Genomic DNA, 17,200 nt, shown 5'->3' on the forward strand with positions numbered 1-17,200 from the left:
CACAGTAGCAACACTGGAAGCAAAACTTTGTGGAGCAAAGCCTTCACAGTTCTCAACTAGATTTCCAACCTGTAAATTTCATACCCCATTCTAACTATCAGCAAGTGTGAAAATAAAAAAGGATGTTCTCAGACATTTAAAGTCTCAAAAATTTACCTCACAACTAGCCTTTCTCTGGAAGCTGCTGGAAGACATTCTTGCCAAAGTAAAGGAATATATGAAAGAGGAAGGCATACAGAAATTAAGTTCACGAGGGAGACAAAGCCCAGGATAAAGGTGGAGGGAGAGCCCAAGAATGTGTGTAAAATGCCCAACATGTCAACAGTAAACAAATATTTCTGCTACAGGACCTTCAGAAAATAGAGTTTTATTAGGTTAGACCGCATTAAATAAAGGAAGCCAAGTAGATTAGCAGAGCTCAGTGATACAGAAAAGGGGAATATTTAGTTGAGACCCACATAAAAAAATGTAAGAAAATGAGACTAGTGAGAGGCCCAGAGAATGAGAGAAAGCTAGATGAAGAGCACATGCACAGAGCCTTCCCTAGGCTGCTCTCTGGAACAGCACCATCATTGCCACCATTGCCTCACCCAGTTGTTTCTGCTGGGATTGTACTTCACTTCTCAGGGAATTCTCACTTAGTCCCCAAAATGAAATCAGATCATACATCTATAGGATTCTGTCTCCTTCATAACACTTAAGAATTATAATTGTAAGGTTTTCTATGTTATTTGATTAATGGGTTTCTCTTTATAATAGTAAGCTCCACATACCTAGCAAATATGTCTGATTTGCGCATTTTGACAACATTGCCACTATATAGCACAGTATTTTATTCGTAATAAATACTCAATAAATATTTGTTGTTAGGTGGGTTAATGGATGAATGGCAGACAGACATGTGGGAGGGTAAATGCAAAACAGTTTTTCCATTGTAAGAGATAAAATTAACTCTCTTTGGTCTCAGTTTTTTTCATTAAAATTATCTTGTCTCAAATTTCTTTATTTGATTAATTTTTTGAATTTTGTTGTGAAAGGAAACGTAAGATGATGCTTTAATTAGAGTAAATAATGCACCCAAATTGCATTTCTCAAGATGTTAACAGGTGTTTCACATACACCTCCCCTCACTAGTAGTTGTGTAATTAGTTATGTCAGGTAATTGCATTAGACACAACCAACTTTGTTTCTTTTCTTTAGGAAATGTAAGCTTCTTACATTTCCAGGGTTGTGGGGCGGGTGTGTGCATGTGTGTGTGTGTGCACGTGTGTGAAAGTGGAGTATTTCCCATAATTTTATAATCATATTAGTTCCTATTGCTGTTAATAGCAAACAACCACAAACATAGCAAAACAAATTGGTTGACTTACAGTTCTGCAGATCAGAAGTCGAATGCAGGGCTCACTGGGTTAAAATCAAAGTGTCATCAACTACATTAATTTTTGAGGCTGTGTGGTAGAATTGTTTCCTTGTTCTCTTCCACACCCCTAGCATGTCTGTGTTCCTTGCATCATGGTCCCTTTCAGCCAGGAATCAAATCTGACCTCTGCTTCCATTGTCACATCTCCTTCTCTCCTTCCACTGCCTTCCCCTTTCCCTTATGAGAGCCCTTGTGATGGTAAGGGCCACTAAGATAATCCAGGATAATCTTACTATCTCAGATTCTTCACTGAATCAAATCTGGACAGCCCGTTTTGCCATGTAAAGTAACATTCCTAGATTCTGGTGATTAAGACATTTTTGATGGCGACTACCATACCATGGAACCTGTTTTTTTTGCAGATGGGTTGGGAAAGGATGGACTAATACACATAAATGCTATGTTTCTGATGATAAATCATAGAACTGCTTTGTCCTTTTAGTGCAAGTGTTTGTGTTTTCGGGGGAAAATACAAAAAATTATGGCATATAAATGGAGTGTCTTTTTTTTTTTTTTTTTGAGATGGAATCTCACTCTGTCACCCAGTCCGGAGTGTAGGCCAGAGTGTGGCGGCACAATCTCGGCTCACTGCAGCCTCTGTCTCCCAGGTTCAGGTGATTGCCCTGCTTCAGCCTCCTGAGTAGCTGGGATTACAGGTGCCCACCACCACTCCTAGCTAGTATTTTTTGTATTTTTAGTAGAGATGAGGTTTCACCATGTTGGCCAGGCTGGTCTTGAACTCCTGACACCAAATGATCCGCCTGCCTCGGCCTCCCAAAGTACTGGGATTACGGGTGTGAGCCACCGTGCCCAGCCTAAATTGAGTGTCATTTGAAAAAATAACTAATCAATACTCTTCAAAAGTGTCAAGATTATTAAAGTTATAAGACTGAGGAACTGTTACAGACTGCAGGAAGCTAAAGAGGAACAATAACTAAATGCAATGTGAGATTCTGGATAGGATCCTGAAACGCGGCATTAGAAAAATGGATGAAATTTGAATAAGGTCTATCAATAGTATTGCATCAGTTCTAATTTTTTGGTTCTGATACTGAACTATGGTTAAGATATTAACGTTAAGGGTGACAGAAAAATGAAAATTCTTTGTACTGTTTTTGCAACTTTTCTCTAAGTTTAAAATTAGCTTAAAATAAAAGGTTTACAAAACAAATTTTTTTTTATTATACTTTAGGTTTTAGGGTACATGTGCACAATGTGCAGGTTTGTTACATATGTATCCATGTGCCATGTTGTTTTGCTGCACCCATTAACTCGTCATTTAGCATTAGGTACAAAACAAATCTTTATTATTACAGGTTAAGTATCCCTTATCTAAAATGCTTGGGACTAGAAGTGTTTTAGATTTCAGATTTTTTTCTTTCTTGGAGTATTTATATTATATTTGCTGGTTTGAGCATTCCTAATCCCAAAATCTGAAATCCAAAATGCTCCAAAGAGCATTTCCTTTGAGCATTATGTTGACATTCAAAAAACTTTGGAATTTGGAAGATAATGGATTTTTTTATTGAAGTTAAATCATGTATTTGCTTCCAATAAGGGGAACATCATGGCATCCTTCCAGTAAGGTGAACGTCATAGCATATGATGCTATGGAAATATGTAATTTAGCTTCAACAAAACTATTAGCTTTTTAAGGATGTTTTAATATTGCTAAATATTATGGACAGTAGATCATCATTCCTGACTGAGATGACTAACAATAATGTAAATTAGGACTTTTGTTTATTTGGTTGACTGAGTATCCCTGATTCTTAGTAGGCATTAAGTAAATATTTGTTAAATGGATGGATGAATTAATTATAACTATAGCCCAACATCTAACAATTATATTACCGTATTTGTATTGTGCTTATAGCTTTCATATGAATTTTCTGCGCAAGCCTCACAATGCTCTGTGATGTAGGTAGGGATTATCATTGCCACTGTACAAGTAAGTCCACTAAGACATCTGAGTCAGTTGACATGCTTGAGGCCTTGGCCAAAATGAGCTGTGTTGCTTTAAGTCCCGTGTGCTTTCCGTTCTGTCACGTGCCTCTCTTCCTACAGTTATGCCTAAACAAGCGCCTTAGGTTATTTTCCAAAAGACATTTTCGGTAACCTACTGCAGCTCTTAGCAGAACTTCAAAGCACATTTTCTTTCTGGGTGCCCTCTCTCTTCTTCCCCTTTCCCAAATAAATAAAATGGTTAGAGTTATATAAAAAATGGGGAAACACTCCAGATTTACATAAAGGAGTAAGTGAAAGCTATCTTTTCCTAGTCATTCTCTTAACACTGCACAGTTTTACCATGTACATTGTGAGACTTGCCTCTGAGCACGTCCATATGGATATGCATGTAGCATATGCAGTTTTTGTCTTTTAATGTTTTTTAAACACTACATAGCATCTTTTTCCCATAACAATATTTATTGATCATCTTTCCAGATCATCATGTCTGAATCTGTCTCAGTCTTTTAAACAGTCAGATAAGATTTCCATTGTGCATTTTTCTTATTTTTGTAGACTGTACCCAAATTTATTTACTTAGTAGTCTCTGTTGATAGTCATTTAGTAAGTATTGCCAAATTGTCCTTCATAAAGATTGTACAAATTGATACTACCAAATACCATGAATGATAGTACTGTTTTTCCACACCCTTATTACATTGTACTATCATCTTTGCCAGGTGAAAATAATACCTGATTGTTAACTAGCATACCTATAATTATAAATAAGGTTCCTATGTTTTGGCCAGTTATGATCTGTGTCTTTTAAAATAGTCTTTTCTCATATTTTCTGCTTACTTTTGTTCAGGTCATATAATGGCCTGAATTGTTCAAGCAATTGCTTGAACCTGGGAGGCAGAGGTTGTGGTGAGCCGAGATTGCGCCGTTACACGCCAACCTGGACAACAAGAGTGAAACTCCATCTCAAAAAAAAAAAAAACAAAAAAAAACTCTCTCTATATATTACAAATACATTTTTGAGGCTTAGAAAGATATTTTTCATCCTAAAGTTTTTTTTATTTGTTTTTGAGATGGAGTCTCGCACTGTCACCCGGGCTGGAGTGCAATGGTGTGATCTCAGCTCACCGCAACCTCTGCCTCCCGGGTTCAAGAGATTCTCCTGCCTCAGCCGCCCCAGTAACTGGGATTACAGCCGCCTGCCACCACGCCTGGCTAATTTTTTGTATTTTTAGTAGAGATAGTGTTTCACTATGTTGGCCAGGCTGGTCTCAAACTCCTGACCTCATGATCACCTGCCTCAGACTCCCAAAGTGCTGAGATTACAGGCGTGAGCCTGGCCTGTGCTGAAGTTTTAAAAGTACAGTTCCATGTTTACTATTCCTAGTTTCATTTAAAAATGTTTATTAATTTTAAGTTTATATTCTAAATCCAGGTAGAATTTAATTTAATGAAGCGTGACTTTAGATTGTTTTTCTTAATGGCTATCCAGTAGTGCCAATATTTAATGAATGATCAATCTTTTCTCCACTAATAATAATGATAATAAGTTTAATACATTTGGTTCTAATTCTGATCTCTCTTTCTTTCTAGAGATGGATCTGTTCCTATATCAGTATCACAATTTAACATACTTTAGATCTATAAGCTAGTTTGATATATTGGATTATTTCTTTAGTCATAGCCTTTCCTCACCCCCCCTACAATTTCTCAGAGTATACTTCTATATTTATGCTTTCGGGTGAAATTGAAAATAATTTCAGTTGCAGAAAACTTTGTGGGTAGTTTTGATTGTGATTGTCTTAGCTTTATTAATTAATTTAGGGATGATTGGCATTTACAGTGTTAAATATCTCAATTAGTCTTTTAAGACTAAATTTCACATTTTAAACATTTTTCTCATATTTTTAGACATGGTTTTCTCAAATTATTTTATTCTGCTTATTGGTTATACTGTGAATATGATCCTTCCATTGTTTCCTAACTGGATACTATATTTGTTTAGAAAAGCAGAAAATTCAAAATTAGTTAAGAGGATTGTTTTGCTGTTTGAATGGCAAGGGATACATAATAGAACATCCACATGGCTTTGCTCTAATTACTGTGTTTTCATCAAAACTTTGTAAAATTAAAAACATTTAAAATTAAAAACTTGGTTTGTTTTATCATCATCATTCTTGTTTTTAACAGACATTGCCTAAGATACTGAGCCATATCGCCCCAGCATTTTGCATGAGCAGCTGTAGCTTCGTAGTGGAAAAATCTAAAGAATCGACAGCACGTGTTGTGGTTTGGAGGGAAATAGGAGTACAAAGAAGTTATACCATGGAGAGTACTTTATGTGGCTGTGATCAGGGGAAATACAAGGTAAAACATCTTAGGTTTTCTAACCATGAAAGATATTTGAAAACTTTCCTTTCATATATATCTTGTGGTTTTTAAGTATATATTAAATGATGTTTGTTTTATTGAGTTACACGTAATTTGTAATAATGGAATCATACGCAGTCTTAAGAATAGGTTTTTATTTTTTGTTTTGTTGGTTTCTTTACTTCTCTGAACTAAATAGCTTACTTGGATCCTTAAGAAATTCTTGGTTGAGTCTGTTTATATTCATAATTTTTAGGAAAGCACATTAGAGTACACATTTACTCATTAGTAATTTATAATAACCTGTGTAAGTGGTACGTTAAAAATTTTCCATTGTTTTAATTTATTGGGTATAAATTTTTTTGCATTTAAAATAAACACATTTATTTATAAAGCAGTGGGTTTGTTATATTTAGGTTTTTGTATGTGTAGCTGTTTATGTGTTTGTTTGTTTATATTTTGAAAAATAAAAATAGAGACAGGGTCTTACCATATTGCCCAGACTGGACTCAAACTCCTGGCCTCAAGCAGTCCTCCTGCCTTGGCCTCTCAAAGTGCCGGGATTACAGACATGAGCCACCACACCCGGCCTTATGTGTGACTTTTAAATGCATATCCCATTAGTAAACTTTTTTCTTCATTAAGACTACTCATTCATGGTACTGTAGGCTTTTACTGGAGATAATTAGAATTTAAACTTTACTTTTGAAATTAAATATTAGTAAAATGTTAGGTGATTTTGGATTTATTAATTTTACAGATTGAAGACTTAATGTGCAATGAGTTGGACTTTAAATAAGCAGTGAGCAAAACTGGGCATTTCTATTTCTTGCCTTGGCACAGAAAGATTTTCAGGTGTCGTGCTAATTATTCCACTCATTCCATTTTGTTTGTTTCTTTTGTTATGGGGAAAGAGGATACTGAATCTGAGAATGATTTTTATGTACCTCACATAAAGATGGTTATAACTTTGTGTTTGAAAAGAAACGTCTAACTGGTTAGTATTTAAAATGTAAACATATTATAGTTGATATGAAATATTTTAGGAGAGCTTAAATAATGACTTTTTCAGTCTGTAACAAACTGGAAGAAAATTACACTGATTTTGCAAGTGATGTTTAAGTAAAGTAGAACTTACTTAAATAAGTATAGTAGTAGTAAAGTAGAACTTACTTAAATAAGTATAGTAGTAGTAAAGTAGAACTTACTTAAATAAGAATAGTAGTAGTAAAGTAGAACTTACTGAAATTCCAGTACTTCCTGTTCAGTGACTCTTCCCTGAATTTTAGGTTGATCACAATGTGATCTTCCAGAGTGTAATATGAGATCTCCCTGAATACTGTAAAAACAGTGACTTCTAGTCATTGTAGTTTACAAGGGCATAGTGGTGGTGAGAGATAAAATGTAGCTTTTGCACCATTCCAGCTTCCAGCCCCTGTCCCCTGATCATTGCTTCAGTGGACAATTGTTGTTAAGGGTCTCATTCAGTAAGTGTGTGGGATGGGGAAAAAACTTGAGAATCACTTTTTTATAAGAATATAGGTGATTTCTAGGAAAAAACCTTGAGCTATATGATTTATGGAAACACATTGTTAATTCTTACAGAGATGACTTATGCAGTTAGGCTCAGAAGGTGACTTAAAGCATCACTGTCTCTGAAACTAGGGGGCAGTGGGGAAAGAAGCTGTCGGGACACCTGACTTGGATACCCCTGAAATCATCCATAGTATACAATAGTAGTGCTTTGTCACTATATTTGGATTCTACTGATAGACTTTCGTTGAATTTAAAAATTTTTTTCGATTTCTATTTTGATAAATTTGGTCACTTTAAAAACACAGATTTTTAAAAAGCTAAGATATATTTTGAAACGTAAAATGTTAAACCATTTTTTCAAGTTATTTTTGTTTTTAATATATAAATATATAAACTTTTACAAATAAAATGGATACCTAATGTTCATTTTTCTTTGATATTGTTTAGTAAATAATGTATACATTGATTTAAAACTCTTACTGAGTAAAGTGTCTTACTAAGCCAGGGCTTTCCTTAAATGTCTAAAATGCAAGGTTTTGATCATAACATATACTTTTAAAAAGGTTAATAGACTTTATTTTTTTAGAGCAGTTTTAGGTTCACAGCAAAATTGAGTAGAAAGTACACAGAGCTCCCATATATTCCCAGCCTCTCCACACACACTTAACATCTCTTAAACTTGCTAGCTGATAAGTGTGTGAGTCTCATAATATTTTAGGTAACAGACTTTTTCACTCTCAACAATGTTTTTATCTTACTGAGTTTTAGTCTGTAAGCTTTATTTTTATTGTTTATGAACTAATTCAGAAACACTTATAACCTTTCTAAAACTTACAAATTAAAAGGTCAAATGAATGTTCTAATGAAGTCAGTTAGGTCATATTTCCTAGAATACTTGGGAGTTGGCCAAACTATTTGAACCAAAAAGTTGAAAAATTAAAAAATTATTGTAAAGTCATGTGCTTCATGTAGAGTAAGTAACAGTTGTTACAGTTCATTTTCTTTAGTTACCGTGTGCCATAGGAACTCACTTAGTCTGGTCACTGAAAAGCTGTTTTAAAATACTTTCTCTTGAATTGATATCAGCTGTCATCTACACCTACAACTTCTATAGGTGCAAGAATTTTGCCTTTTTTAGGGATTTGTATCTGAAAAATGGTAAAGAAGGAGTATATTAATTTGTAGGCCATTTTTATGGTTTTATGTGGTAACATTTAACTTTTGGTAAACCTTATATTACTTATTGGGAAACTATTTTGTGTTTGTTTGTTTTGTTTTGAGACGGAGTCTTGCTCTGTTGCCCAGGCTGGAGTGCAGTGGCGTGATCTTGGCTCACTACAAGCTCTGCCTTCCGGGTTCACGCCATTCTCCTGCCTCGGCCTCCCGAGTAGCTGAGACTACAGGCGCCCGCCACCACGCCCGGCTAATTTTTTTTTGTATTTTTGGTAGAGACGGGGTTTCACAGTGTTAGCCAGGATGGTCTCGATCTCCTGACCTTGTTATCTGCCTGCCTCAGCCTCCCAAAGTGCTGGGATTACAGGCATGAATCACTGCGCCCAGCTTAGGGAAACTATTTTTTTAAAAAGATAGGTTAAGATAAAATACTCTTTTTGCTTTAGTAGACAAAATTTGAAATGAGCATTCTGAATTGACATGGATCATAGGAATATATTTGACCACTACTTCATTGGCTTAGATTTGATTCTTTTTTTGACAGTTACCTTTATTTGCTTTTTACTGATCAATTTCTCTTATCATACAGTAGAAGTATCTATAAAGTAATGTTCAAATGTACGTATTGGAGCCTTGATTTTAATACTATAATATTTCAAGATTAGCATACAAAGTAGTGGATTACAAGAAATACTAACAAGCTCTTGTTAAAATACAGTTTGTCCCATGAATTCTACAAGTAACATCACAAAGTGTTACTGTATTTTTTCCCCCTAGTGTGATGGTGAAAATAGTTTGCATCATAGTGAAAGAGAATAGAATTTTAGAAATTGTCTTATAGGACAGTTTCCTTTGTGACTTACAATAATCTTGTATTGTTAAGATGTTAAACTTGTTGAGTCCTAGTTCCATACAAGGTACCAGCCTTTTAATTTTATTAATATAGTTATAAATTCTTTTTATATAATTTCATTGAGATGTATCCAGAAGATAGCAAACTTTGTAATGATATGCATAATATTTCTTTATTTCAAGGGTTTACAGATTGGTACCCGAGAACTGGAAGAGATGGGAGCAAAATTTTGTGTTGGTCTTTTACGTTTGAAAAGACTGACCTCTCCGTTGGAGTATAATCTGCCTTCCAGCCTGCTTGACTTTGAAAATGATTTAATTGAATCAAGCTGTAAAGTAACTAGGTAGGAAAAAATTGTTTTTTCTTTTATTATATTGTAGTATATTATTAGACTTCATTAAAATAGCTTAGCATAGAAAGGGCATGGAAATTTTGACAGGCAAGAGCATGTTTACAATTAATAAGTTAATACATCTAATATTTGTTCCAAATTATATTGCTGATTCTTTTAATGTTGATATTTGGATGAGATTTTAATAAAAATATATTTCAGATATTTTTAGTGGTTGTACTGGTTTACTTTTAACCCCAAAATGAACAGTGTGAGAAATATTGTACTTAGCTAATATCTAAGTTAAGAGGGCTTAGACAGCAGAGTGCGGTGGCTCATGCCTATAACCCCAGCACTTTGGGAGGCTGAGGCAGGTGGATCACCCGAGGTCCGGAGTTCGAGAACAGCCTGGCCAACATGGTGAAACCCCATCTCTCCTAAAAATGCAAGAATTAGCCGGGCATGGTGTTGGGTGCCTATAATCCCAGCTACCTGGGAGGCTGAGGCAGGAGAATCACTTCAACCTGGAAGGTGGAGGTTGCAGCGAGCCAAGATTTCACCACTGCACTGTAGCCTGGGCAACAGAGGGAGACTCTATCTCCAAAAAAAAAAAAAAGAAGGCTTAGAGTCAGGAATATTTCAAAAGATTTTGTTGATGTCTACGCACATCAGATGGCTGTCCAGTATCCTTCTGGTTATATATATATTAGAAACAGCTAATTTAGCATTCCTTTGAAAATTGAACTACATCTGCCAAATATACTTCTAAATAGGTAGTCTTTTTTTCCTAAAAGTTAGTATATACAAATTTGATAAGCTATAGGCTCAGAGGTAATTTCATGTCATAATTCTTAATCATAATGCCAGAGATTAGCATTTTATAGTTTTGTGTATATGGGTAACAATAGTGTCATTTTATAGAACCTTCATGATTTTTGTTGTTAGATATTAACTTGTCATCAAATTTGTTAATTTATTGCTCTGCCCTGTTGTGTATGTCAGTATAGTAGTTTTAGGTGTGGCAAACATTACTTGGAACTCCACTCCTCATAAATGTGATAATTTAGACAAATAATCACCTGCATTCTCTACCCTTCAAAGTACTTCCTAAACAAGAATAGAAGTGAATATAAAGATTGTCAATTCTCACTGATATTTAAGCCTCCTTTTAAGTTTTAACTCATGTATTCTTAACATGTAGTCAACAGACACATTGCTGGTGCTTTAGATATACTGAAATACCGTTTATGCTTACTAATACTTCACGACTATGGTTATGATTAGACCCTCCACTGGTCTTATTGTTTTAAAAGGAGTATATATATTTTGAAAAGCACATATTTTAAAGAAATCGCATATACTGGTATATCACAAATAGGTTTTTAACATTTTGATAATTATATTTCCATATAATTGATTTCCTTTGTAATCATATTTATTTTGTTTTATATATTTAAAAGTATTATGAGAAGGAGTTTATAGGACTCATCAGACTCTTTAAGGGGACTGTGGCACAAAAAAGGTTAAGAACTCCTCATCCTTATCATTGCATAAATATAAAAATCCAAACCAAGCCAGGCGCGGTGGGTCACACCTGTAATCCCAGCACTTTGGGAGGCCGAGGTGGCCGGATCACTTGAGGTCAGGCCAGGAGTTCCAGACCAGCCTGGTCAACATGGCAAAACCTCGTCTCTACTAAAAATACAAAAATTAGCTGAGCATGATGGTATGCGCCTGTAGTCCCAGCTACTCAGGAGGCTGAGGCAGGAGAATCGCTTGAACCCAGGAGGCGGAGGTTGCAGTGAGCTGAGATCCTGCCACTGCACTCTAGCCTGGGTGACAGAATGAAACTGTGCATCCAAAAAAAAAAACTCATAATGGCCAATTACAAATTCAGTTTTCTTTTGAGATTTTACTGTAGCTCTTTCTCTTGTTTATTGATGTAGGCAAACTAGTCACTTCTTCCTCCATGCTGTCATTCCTCTTTGTCTATCTCAAATGAATTTTTTACATACTTCTGACTTTTCCTTGACTTCTGTATCCTGACACTTTTGAGGATTAAATATTCTCAATCTGAGTCTGTGTGTGTTGCATAATTATATTCAGATTATGCATCTTTGGCAAGACTATCATGGATACTGTGCGCTTCTCATTGCATCTTATCGTAGAGCGCAGTTTTAATTTGTTCCATTACTCAAGACATTCCCTTTGATCGTTTAATTAAGATGGTATCTGCCAAACTTCTCCATTATGAAGTTAGTTTTTTCCTCTTTTGTAATTAGTAAATATTTTAATGGGCATGTACTTTGAAACTGTCAGTATTCCATTTCATCATCCAACTTTTATTCATCCTTAAATTTGTATGTGTGGGGCTCATGATTTATAATTTTAATTCAGTGAGTTTTAATCTATTACTGCCATTATTTATTTTCATGCTCAAAATTTTCCTGATTTGGCCCCTTCAAACTTCTGTATGTTTTTTTTTTTTTTTTTTTTTTTTTTTTTGAGACAGAGTCTCGCTCTGTCACCCAGGCTGGAGTGCAGTGGCACGATCTCGGCTCACTGCAAGCTCCGCCTCCTGGGTTCACGCCATTCTCCTGCCTCAGCCTCTCCGAGTAGGTGGGACTACAGGCGCCCACCACCACGCCCAGCTAATTTTTTGTATTTTTAGTAGAGACGGGGTTTCACCGTGGTCTCGATCTCCTGACCTCGTGATCCGCCCGCCTCGGCCTCCCAAAGTGCTGAGATTACAAGCGTGAGCCACCGCGCCCGGCATTGTATGTTTTTTTATATGTCACCATCATTCTTTGCGGATTTCCTTGCTGTTTGGCAGAACAGGATTTCCCAGGCCGTCACTGCATGTTCTTTATCTCAGGGTTGGAATCATCAATCATTTCTTCAATGCTTCCTGATTCCTTTTGGTGGAAAACGGTGTTTATATGTAAGCCTTGGTGCTAGTAGTTATTTATTGCTTTTGTGATGTTACTGCTCCCAAGTTCTCTCAGTAGACAGAACTATAGATATATATAAGTATTTACATACATGAATTTATATATATGTTCACACATGCATATACATGCATGCTCGAATAAAGACAGACATAACCTAAAAATTCTGAGTTCACAGTGATATGTTCCATTCTGATTCTGCACCTAAGGGTTAAGTCTAGTTTTTAAATTTTAAATGTCTAATTCCCTTCCTTTAACAGTGAGAAACCTGGCTGTCATTATCTTGAATATTTTTTTCTTACTTGATCAATCTGCCTGTGTGTAACTAATCTTCTGTCTCACTGGTCTGTCTCAGATACCTTCCTCACCCTACTTAGGCTCCAACAATCCAAAGGGAGGGAGCTTTTTAAAAATTATTTTTGTAATCTCAGTGTCTGTCATGTAGTAGCTATTCGTTGACCAATTATGTTCTATTAATGAGTCATTGTGTTTAGGTATTTATTGCAAACCTATTATGGGCAGAGTGTTGAGCTAGAATCTCTGCAAAAGTAGAAGAAATGGGAAATGAGAGCTCGTGTCCTGAGGAGAGCCGATAGTATAATGGAGAAAGCACAGTTTATGTTTGTGAAGTGGCATGATGGTGTTATAAAAGAGTACAAAAATAACAGTTAAAAATTACATAGACTTTTGAAGAAAAAGAGTGACTGAGTGAAGGCTGGATTTATCTGAGAGAGTTTTTCCCAAGTCATTAGGTTTTAGGGTAGGGCTTGAAAGATAATAGTAGATGAGGTTTGGTAAAGAAATAGCAGCTGAACGTGGAGGAAACAAAGTTAGCAATGGAAAATACAGTAGCCCTCTTATCCTTGGCTTCACTTTCTATGGTTTCAGTTAACCGTGGTCAAATGCAGTCCAAAAATATTAAATGGAAAATTCCAGAAATAAACAATTCATAAATTTTAAATTGCATGTTGTTCTCAGTAGTCTGGTGACGTCTCCTGCCATCCCACTCCATTCCACCTGGGACGTGAGTCATTGTTTTTGTCCAGCGTAGCCACACTGTAGACACTCTTACCCACCCCCTTTACCCCTTAGTCACTTAGTAGCTGCCTCAGTTATCAGATAGAAAAAAACAAGATATGTGGGGTTTGTTACCGTCCATAGTTTCAGGTACGAACAGAGCGGTCTTGGTATTGTCCTCTGCAGGTAATAGGGGACTACTGTAGACTAGGTAAGGTGGAAAGACTTATCTGGAGCTTAGAAAAGTTAAGGCTGAAGAAAACATCAGAGGAGCAAGTGTTCAATTCTTTGCTAATGAGTATAGATTTTATAGAAGAGGAAATAGTAATTGTATATGTCTTTAAGTATGAATGATAAATGATCCATCCTATATGAAAAATGTATTAATTCAAAACGTTTAGAAGCTTATAGTAGCCTGGTACTTTTTTTTTTTGAGCAATAAAAGCTTTTAATCACCTGGGTGCAGGCAGGCTGAGTCCGAAAAGAGAGTCAGCGAAGGGAGATAGGGGTGGGGCTGTTTTATAGGATTTGAGTAGATAAAGGAAAATTACAGTCAAAGGGGGTTGTTCTCTGGCGGGCAGAGTGGGGGTCACAAGGTGCTCAGTAGGGGAGCTTTTGAGCCAGGATGAGCCAGGAGAAGGAATTTCACAAGACAATGTCATCAGTTAAGGCAGGAACAGGCCATTTTCATTTCTTTCGTGGTGGAATGTCATCAGTTAAGGCAGGAACCGGCCATCTGGATGTGTACGTGCAGGTCACAGGGGATATGATGGCTTAGCTTGGGCTCAGAGGCCTGACATTCCTGTCTTCTTCTTCCACCGTGAGAGTTACCTAGAGCATCTGTGATGGTCCTGTAGGCTTCTGAGGCGATCAGGCAGTGTCAGTCTTCAGCTGCTAAGCCGAGAAGATCGCATTTGAAATTGGTGAGATGTTTCTTGGGCTGGTCAGTCTGAGGACTTGAGGTCACAGGTGGACCTTTCTCATGGAGCAAAGAGCGGGAGGACAGGGGATTGATCTCCCAAGGGAGGTCCCCCAATCCGGGCCATGGCACCAAATTTCATGCACATCCGTGTGAAGAGACCACCAAACAGGCTTTGTGTGAGCAATAAAGCTTTTAATCACCTGGGTGCAGGTGGGCTGAGTCCGAAAAGAGAGTCAGCCGTAGCCTGGTACTTCTATGATGTAAGCACCAGCTAATGTGGTACTCTGAGGAGAGTGGTGGCTGCAGAGCGATCTGGAGTTGTTTTTGGAGGTGGATACTTCCAGTGTAATATGACACGCTACTAGCGTACAGCTATTCAGCACGCTGCTTCTTAAATGTAAATTTGTTGTTGTTACTGTTTTTTCATATAATACAGATAGAGTAAATAAGGGGGATGAGGGAGGTTCTGATTGTGGGCTGAAGATAAAACTAGCCAGCTTTATAATTTCAGATCAGATCATTAGTATATACTTATTGCTTTTAAGCCTGCTTCCCCCCACCCAATACAGGTTGGCAAAACTTTTTTCCTTAGTTACTGCTATTTATTATTTTAATATCTTATTTTATAGTAATTGCTTATTCATTCAGCTATTCTTTTTCTTGCTCTTGGAAACTTTTCAGGAATAAGTGCAAATTCTTCTCATTATTTACATTATTGGTAATGTGATGTAGGGGATGTTGTACTATTTCTTATCTTTACCTCCTTCTCTTAGCTGTTGATATTCGTCCTTTAGTTGTGCTCTGCATCGGTGATCACTAATAAAAGTTACTTTGGTAACAACAGCCATAGTTAATTAACACAGGTCACTTGGGTTTATTTGTTGAGGGGGAAACGGGTGGTGTGTTCATAAACTTTCCTTTGAGCATTTTTTCCTTCATCTTCTTTTGCTTTTTCTCCTCTTCCACTTTCATTTACCTGCTTTCTGTGGGTGATATTCATTCCTGTGACTTCACATTCTATCTGTATGTTGACAACTCCAAAATACTTAGAATCTCCCAGACCTGTGGATCCATCTTCCAACTTGCTTATGTACACCTGGACACAAAATTAACTGGTCTAGAACTCAGCTTGTGACTGCTGCTCCCATAGCAAACCTGTTCATTCTTAGCCACCCCTGTCCACCCAGATGCTCGTGTCTTATTCTTGGCATTTTCCTATCTCTCGCTTACCCTTAACCCAATCCATCACCCAGAACTTTTTGATTTCTCTTCTGAGATATTTCTAATAGCTTTCATTTTTCTCCATCACCTTTACCATTACAGTAGTCCAGGCTGCCATTACCCTTTGCCTGGACGACTCCAGTAACCTTCTGACTGGTCTTGCTCCGTGTACTTTACTTCTGGTATCCTCCAGCTTCTTTGCATGCACTGGTCACTCGTGTGTTTAGAAGCCATTATCAGTGCCCCAGGTGTGTAATGGAATATATCCATTATCAGAGTCTCTGAGGTCCAGCGTAAGCCACCTACAGCTTCCTCTCCTCTTTGAGCTTGTCCTGCTCTCACTTTGTGTCCTTATCATTCTAACTGCACTAACCACCCTTGAATTTTCAGAACAGTGCTTCTAAACCAGTTATGGCAAAGGACCAGTTTCTGTTTTACAACTTTTTCTGTACTGATACTTGAATAAAAATATAAGAATGAAACACTATGAAAATGGGAGAGAGGACCCCAAAGAATACAAATATAAGCGCTAATTTCTTATTATTAGATTCACCAGACCTGTAATTTCTGTGTCAGATTGTTATAAAGGTTTCTGAACACTTCATTTCAGTTTCTGTACTTTTGTCACCATGGGCCAGTAACAAAGAGTTTGTGGACCACACTGGTCAATGGACCACACCTTGAGTAGCCTTATTTTAGAACAGATCAGTCTCTTTGTCACCCTAGGGTCTTTGCATTTTTGGTTTTCTCTACCAAAATATCTGTGTTTCCACTTCTTTAAGATTTTATTCTTATCCTCAATCTGGTTCAGTTTCAGTACATTGTGTTAAGGAGTAGACTTATTTTTAGTTTATCTTGCTTGACACTTAATAGGTACTTTTAATTTGAGGACTCTTGTCTTCAGTTTTGAAGTTCTCAACCACTTTCTCTTTGAAAATTGCTTCTTTATCATTCCCTTTATTCTGTTCTTCTAGAATTCCTGTATTGGAATTTCTCAGTCTGTTCTCCATGCATGTCTTTTAACCGTTTTTCATGTTTCCTTTTCCTGCTACAGTCTAGGTAAATTCTTCAGTAGCATTTTATAATTCACCAACTATTCCCAGAATTTATCTCCTAAGAGATTTTTCTTTTAGTGATGATGTATTTCACATCTAATTTGCTCTTTTTTGTTTCTGCATTTATTTCACATTTTCTTTCTTCTTTTTTTTGAGACAGGGTCTCATTCTGTCATGCAGACTCTAGTACAGTGGTGTGATCTCCACTCACTGCAACCTCCGCCTCCCAGGCTCAAGCGATTCTTGCCTCAGCCTCCCTGGTAGCTGGGATTACAGGCATGGGCCACTACTGCCTGGCTAAGTTTTGTATTTTTAGTAGAGATGAGGCTTCACCATGTAGGCCAGGCTGGTCTTGAACTCCTGACCTCAAGTGATTCACCTGCCTCAGC

At 36.8% G+C, this 17,200-nt stretch overlaps 1 protein-coding gene across 6 annotated transcripts in view; it reads left to right on the forward strand.

The window, feature by feature from the left end:
• AGTPBP1 (ATP/GTP binding protein 1) overlaps window positions 1-17,200 on the forward strand; it is a 197,102-nt gene that overhangs the window by 157,909 nt on the left and 21,993 nt on the right. For all 6 annotated transcript variants that reach the window (XM_030809308.1, XM_030809316.1, XM_030809325.1 and 3 more), the window contains 2 exons: window positions 5,576-5,752; window positions 9,500-9,660. In XM_030809308.1, coding sequence (XP_030665168.1) covers window positions 5,576-5,752; window positions 9,500-9,660 — 338 coding nt within the window. The remainder of the gene's footprint in view (window positions 1-5,575; window positions 5,753-9,499; window positions 9,661-17,200) is intronic.

The sequence above is a fragment of the Nomascus leucogenys genome, chromosome 1a (genome assembly GCF_006542625.1).
Source record: "Nomascus leucogenys isolate Asia chromosome 1a, Asia_NLE_v1, whole genome shotgun sequence".
Taxonomy (NCBI): Eukaryota; Metazoa; Chordata; class Mammalia; order Primates; family Hylobatidae; genus Nomascus; species Nomascus leucogenys.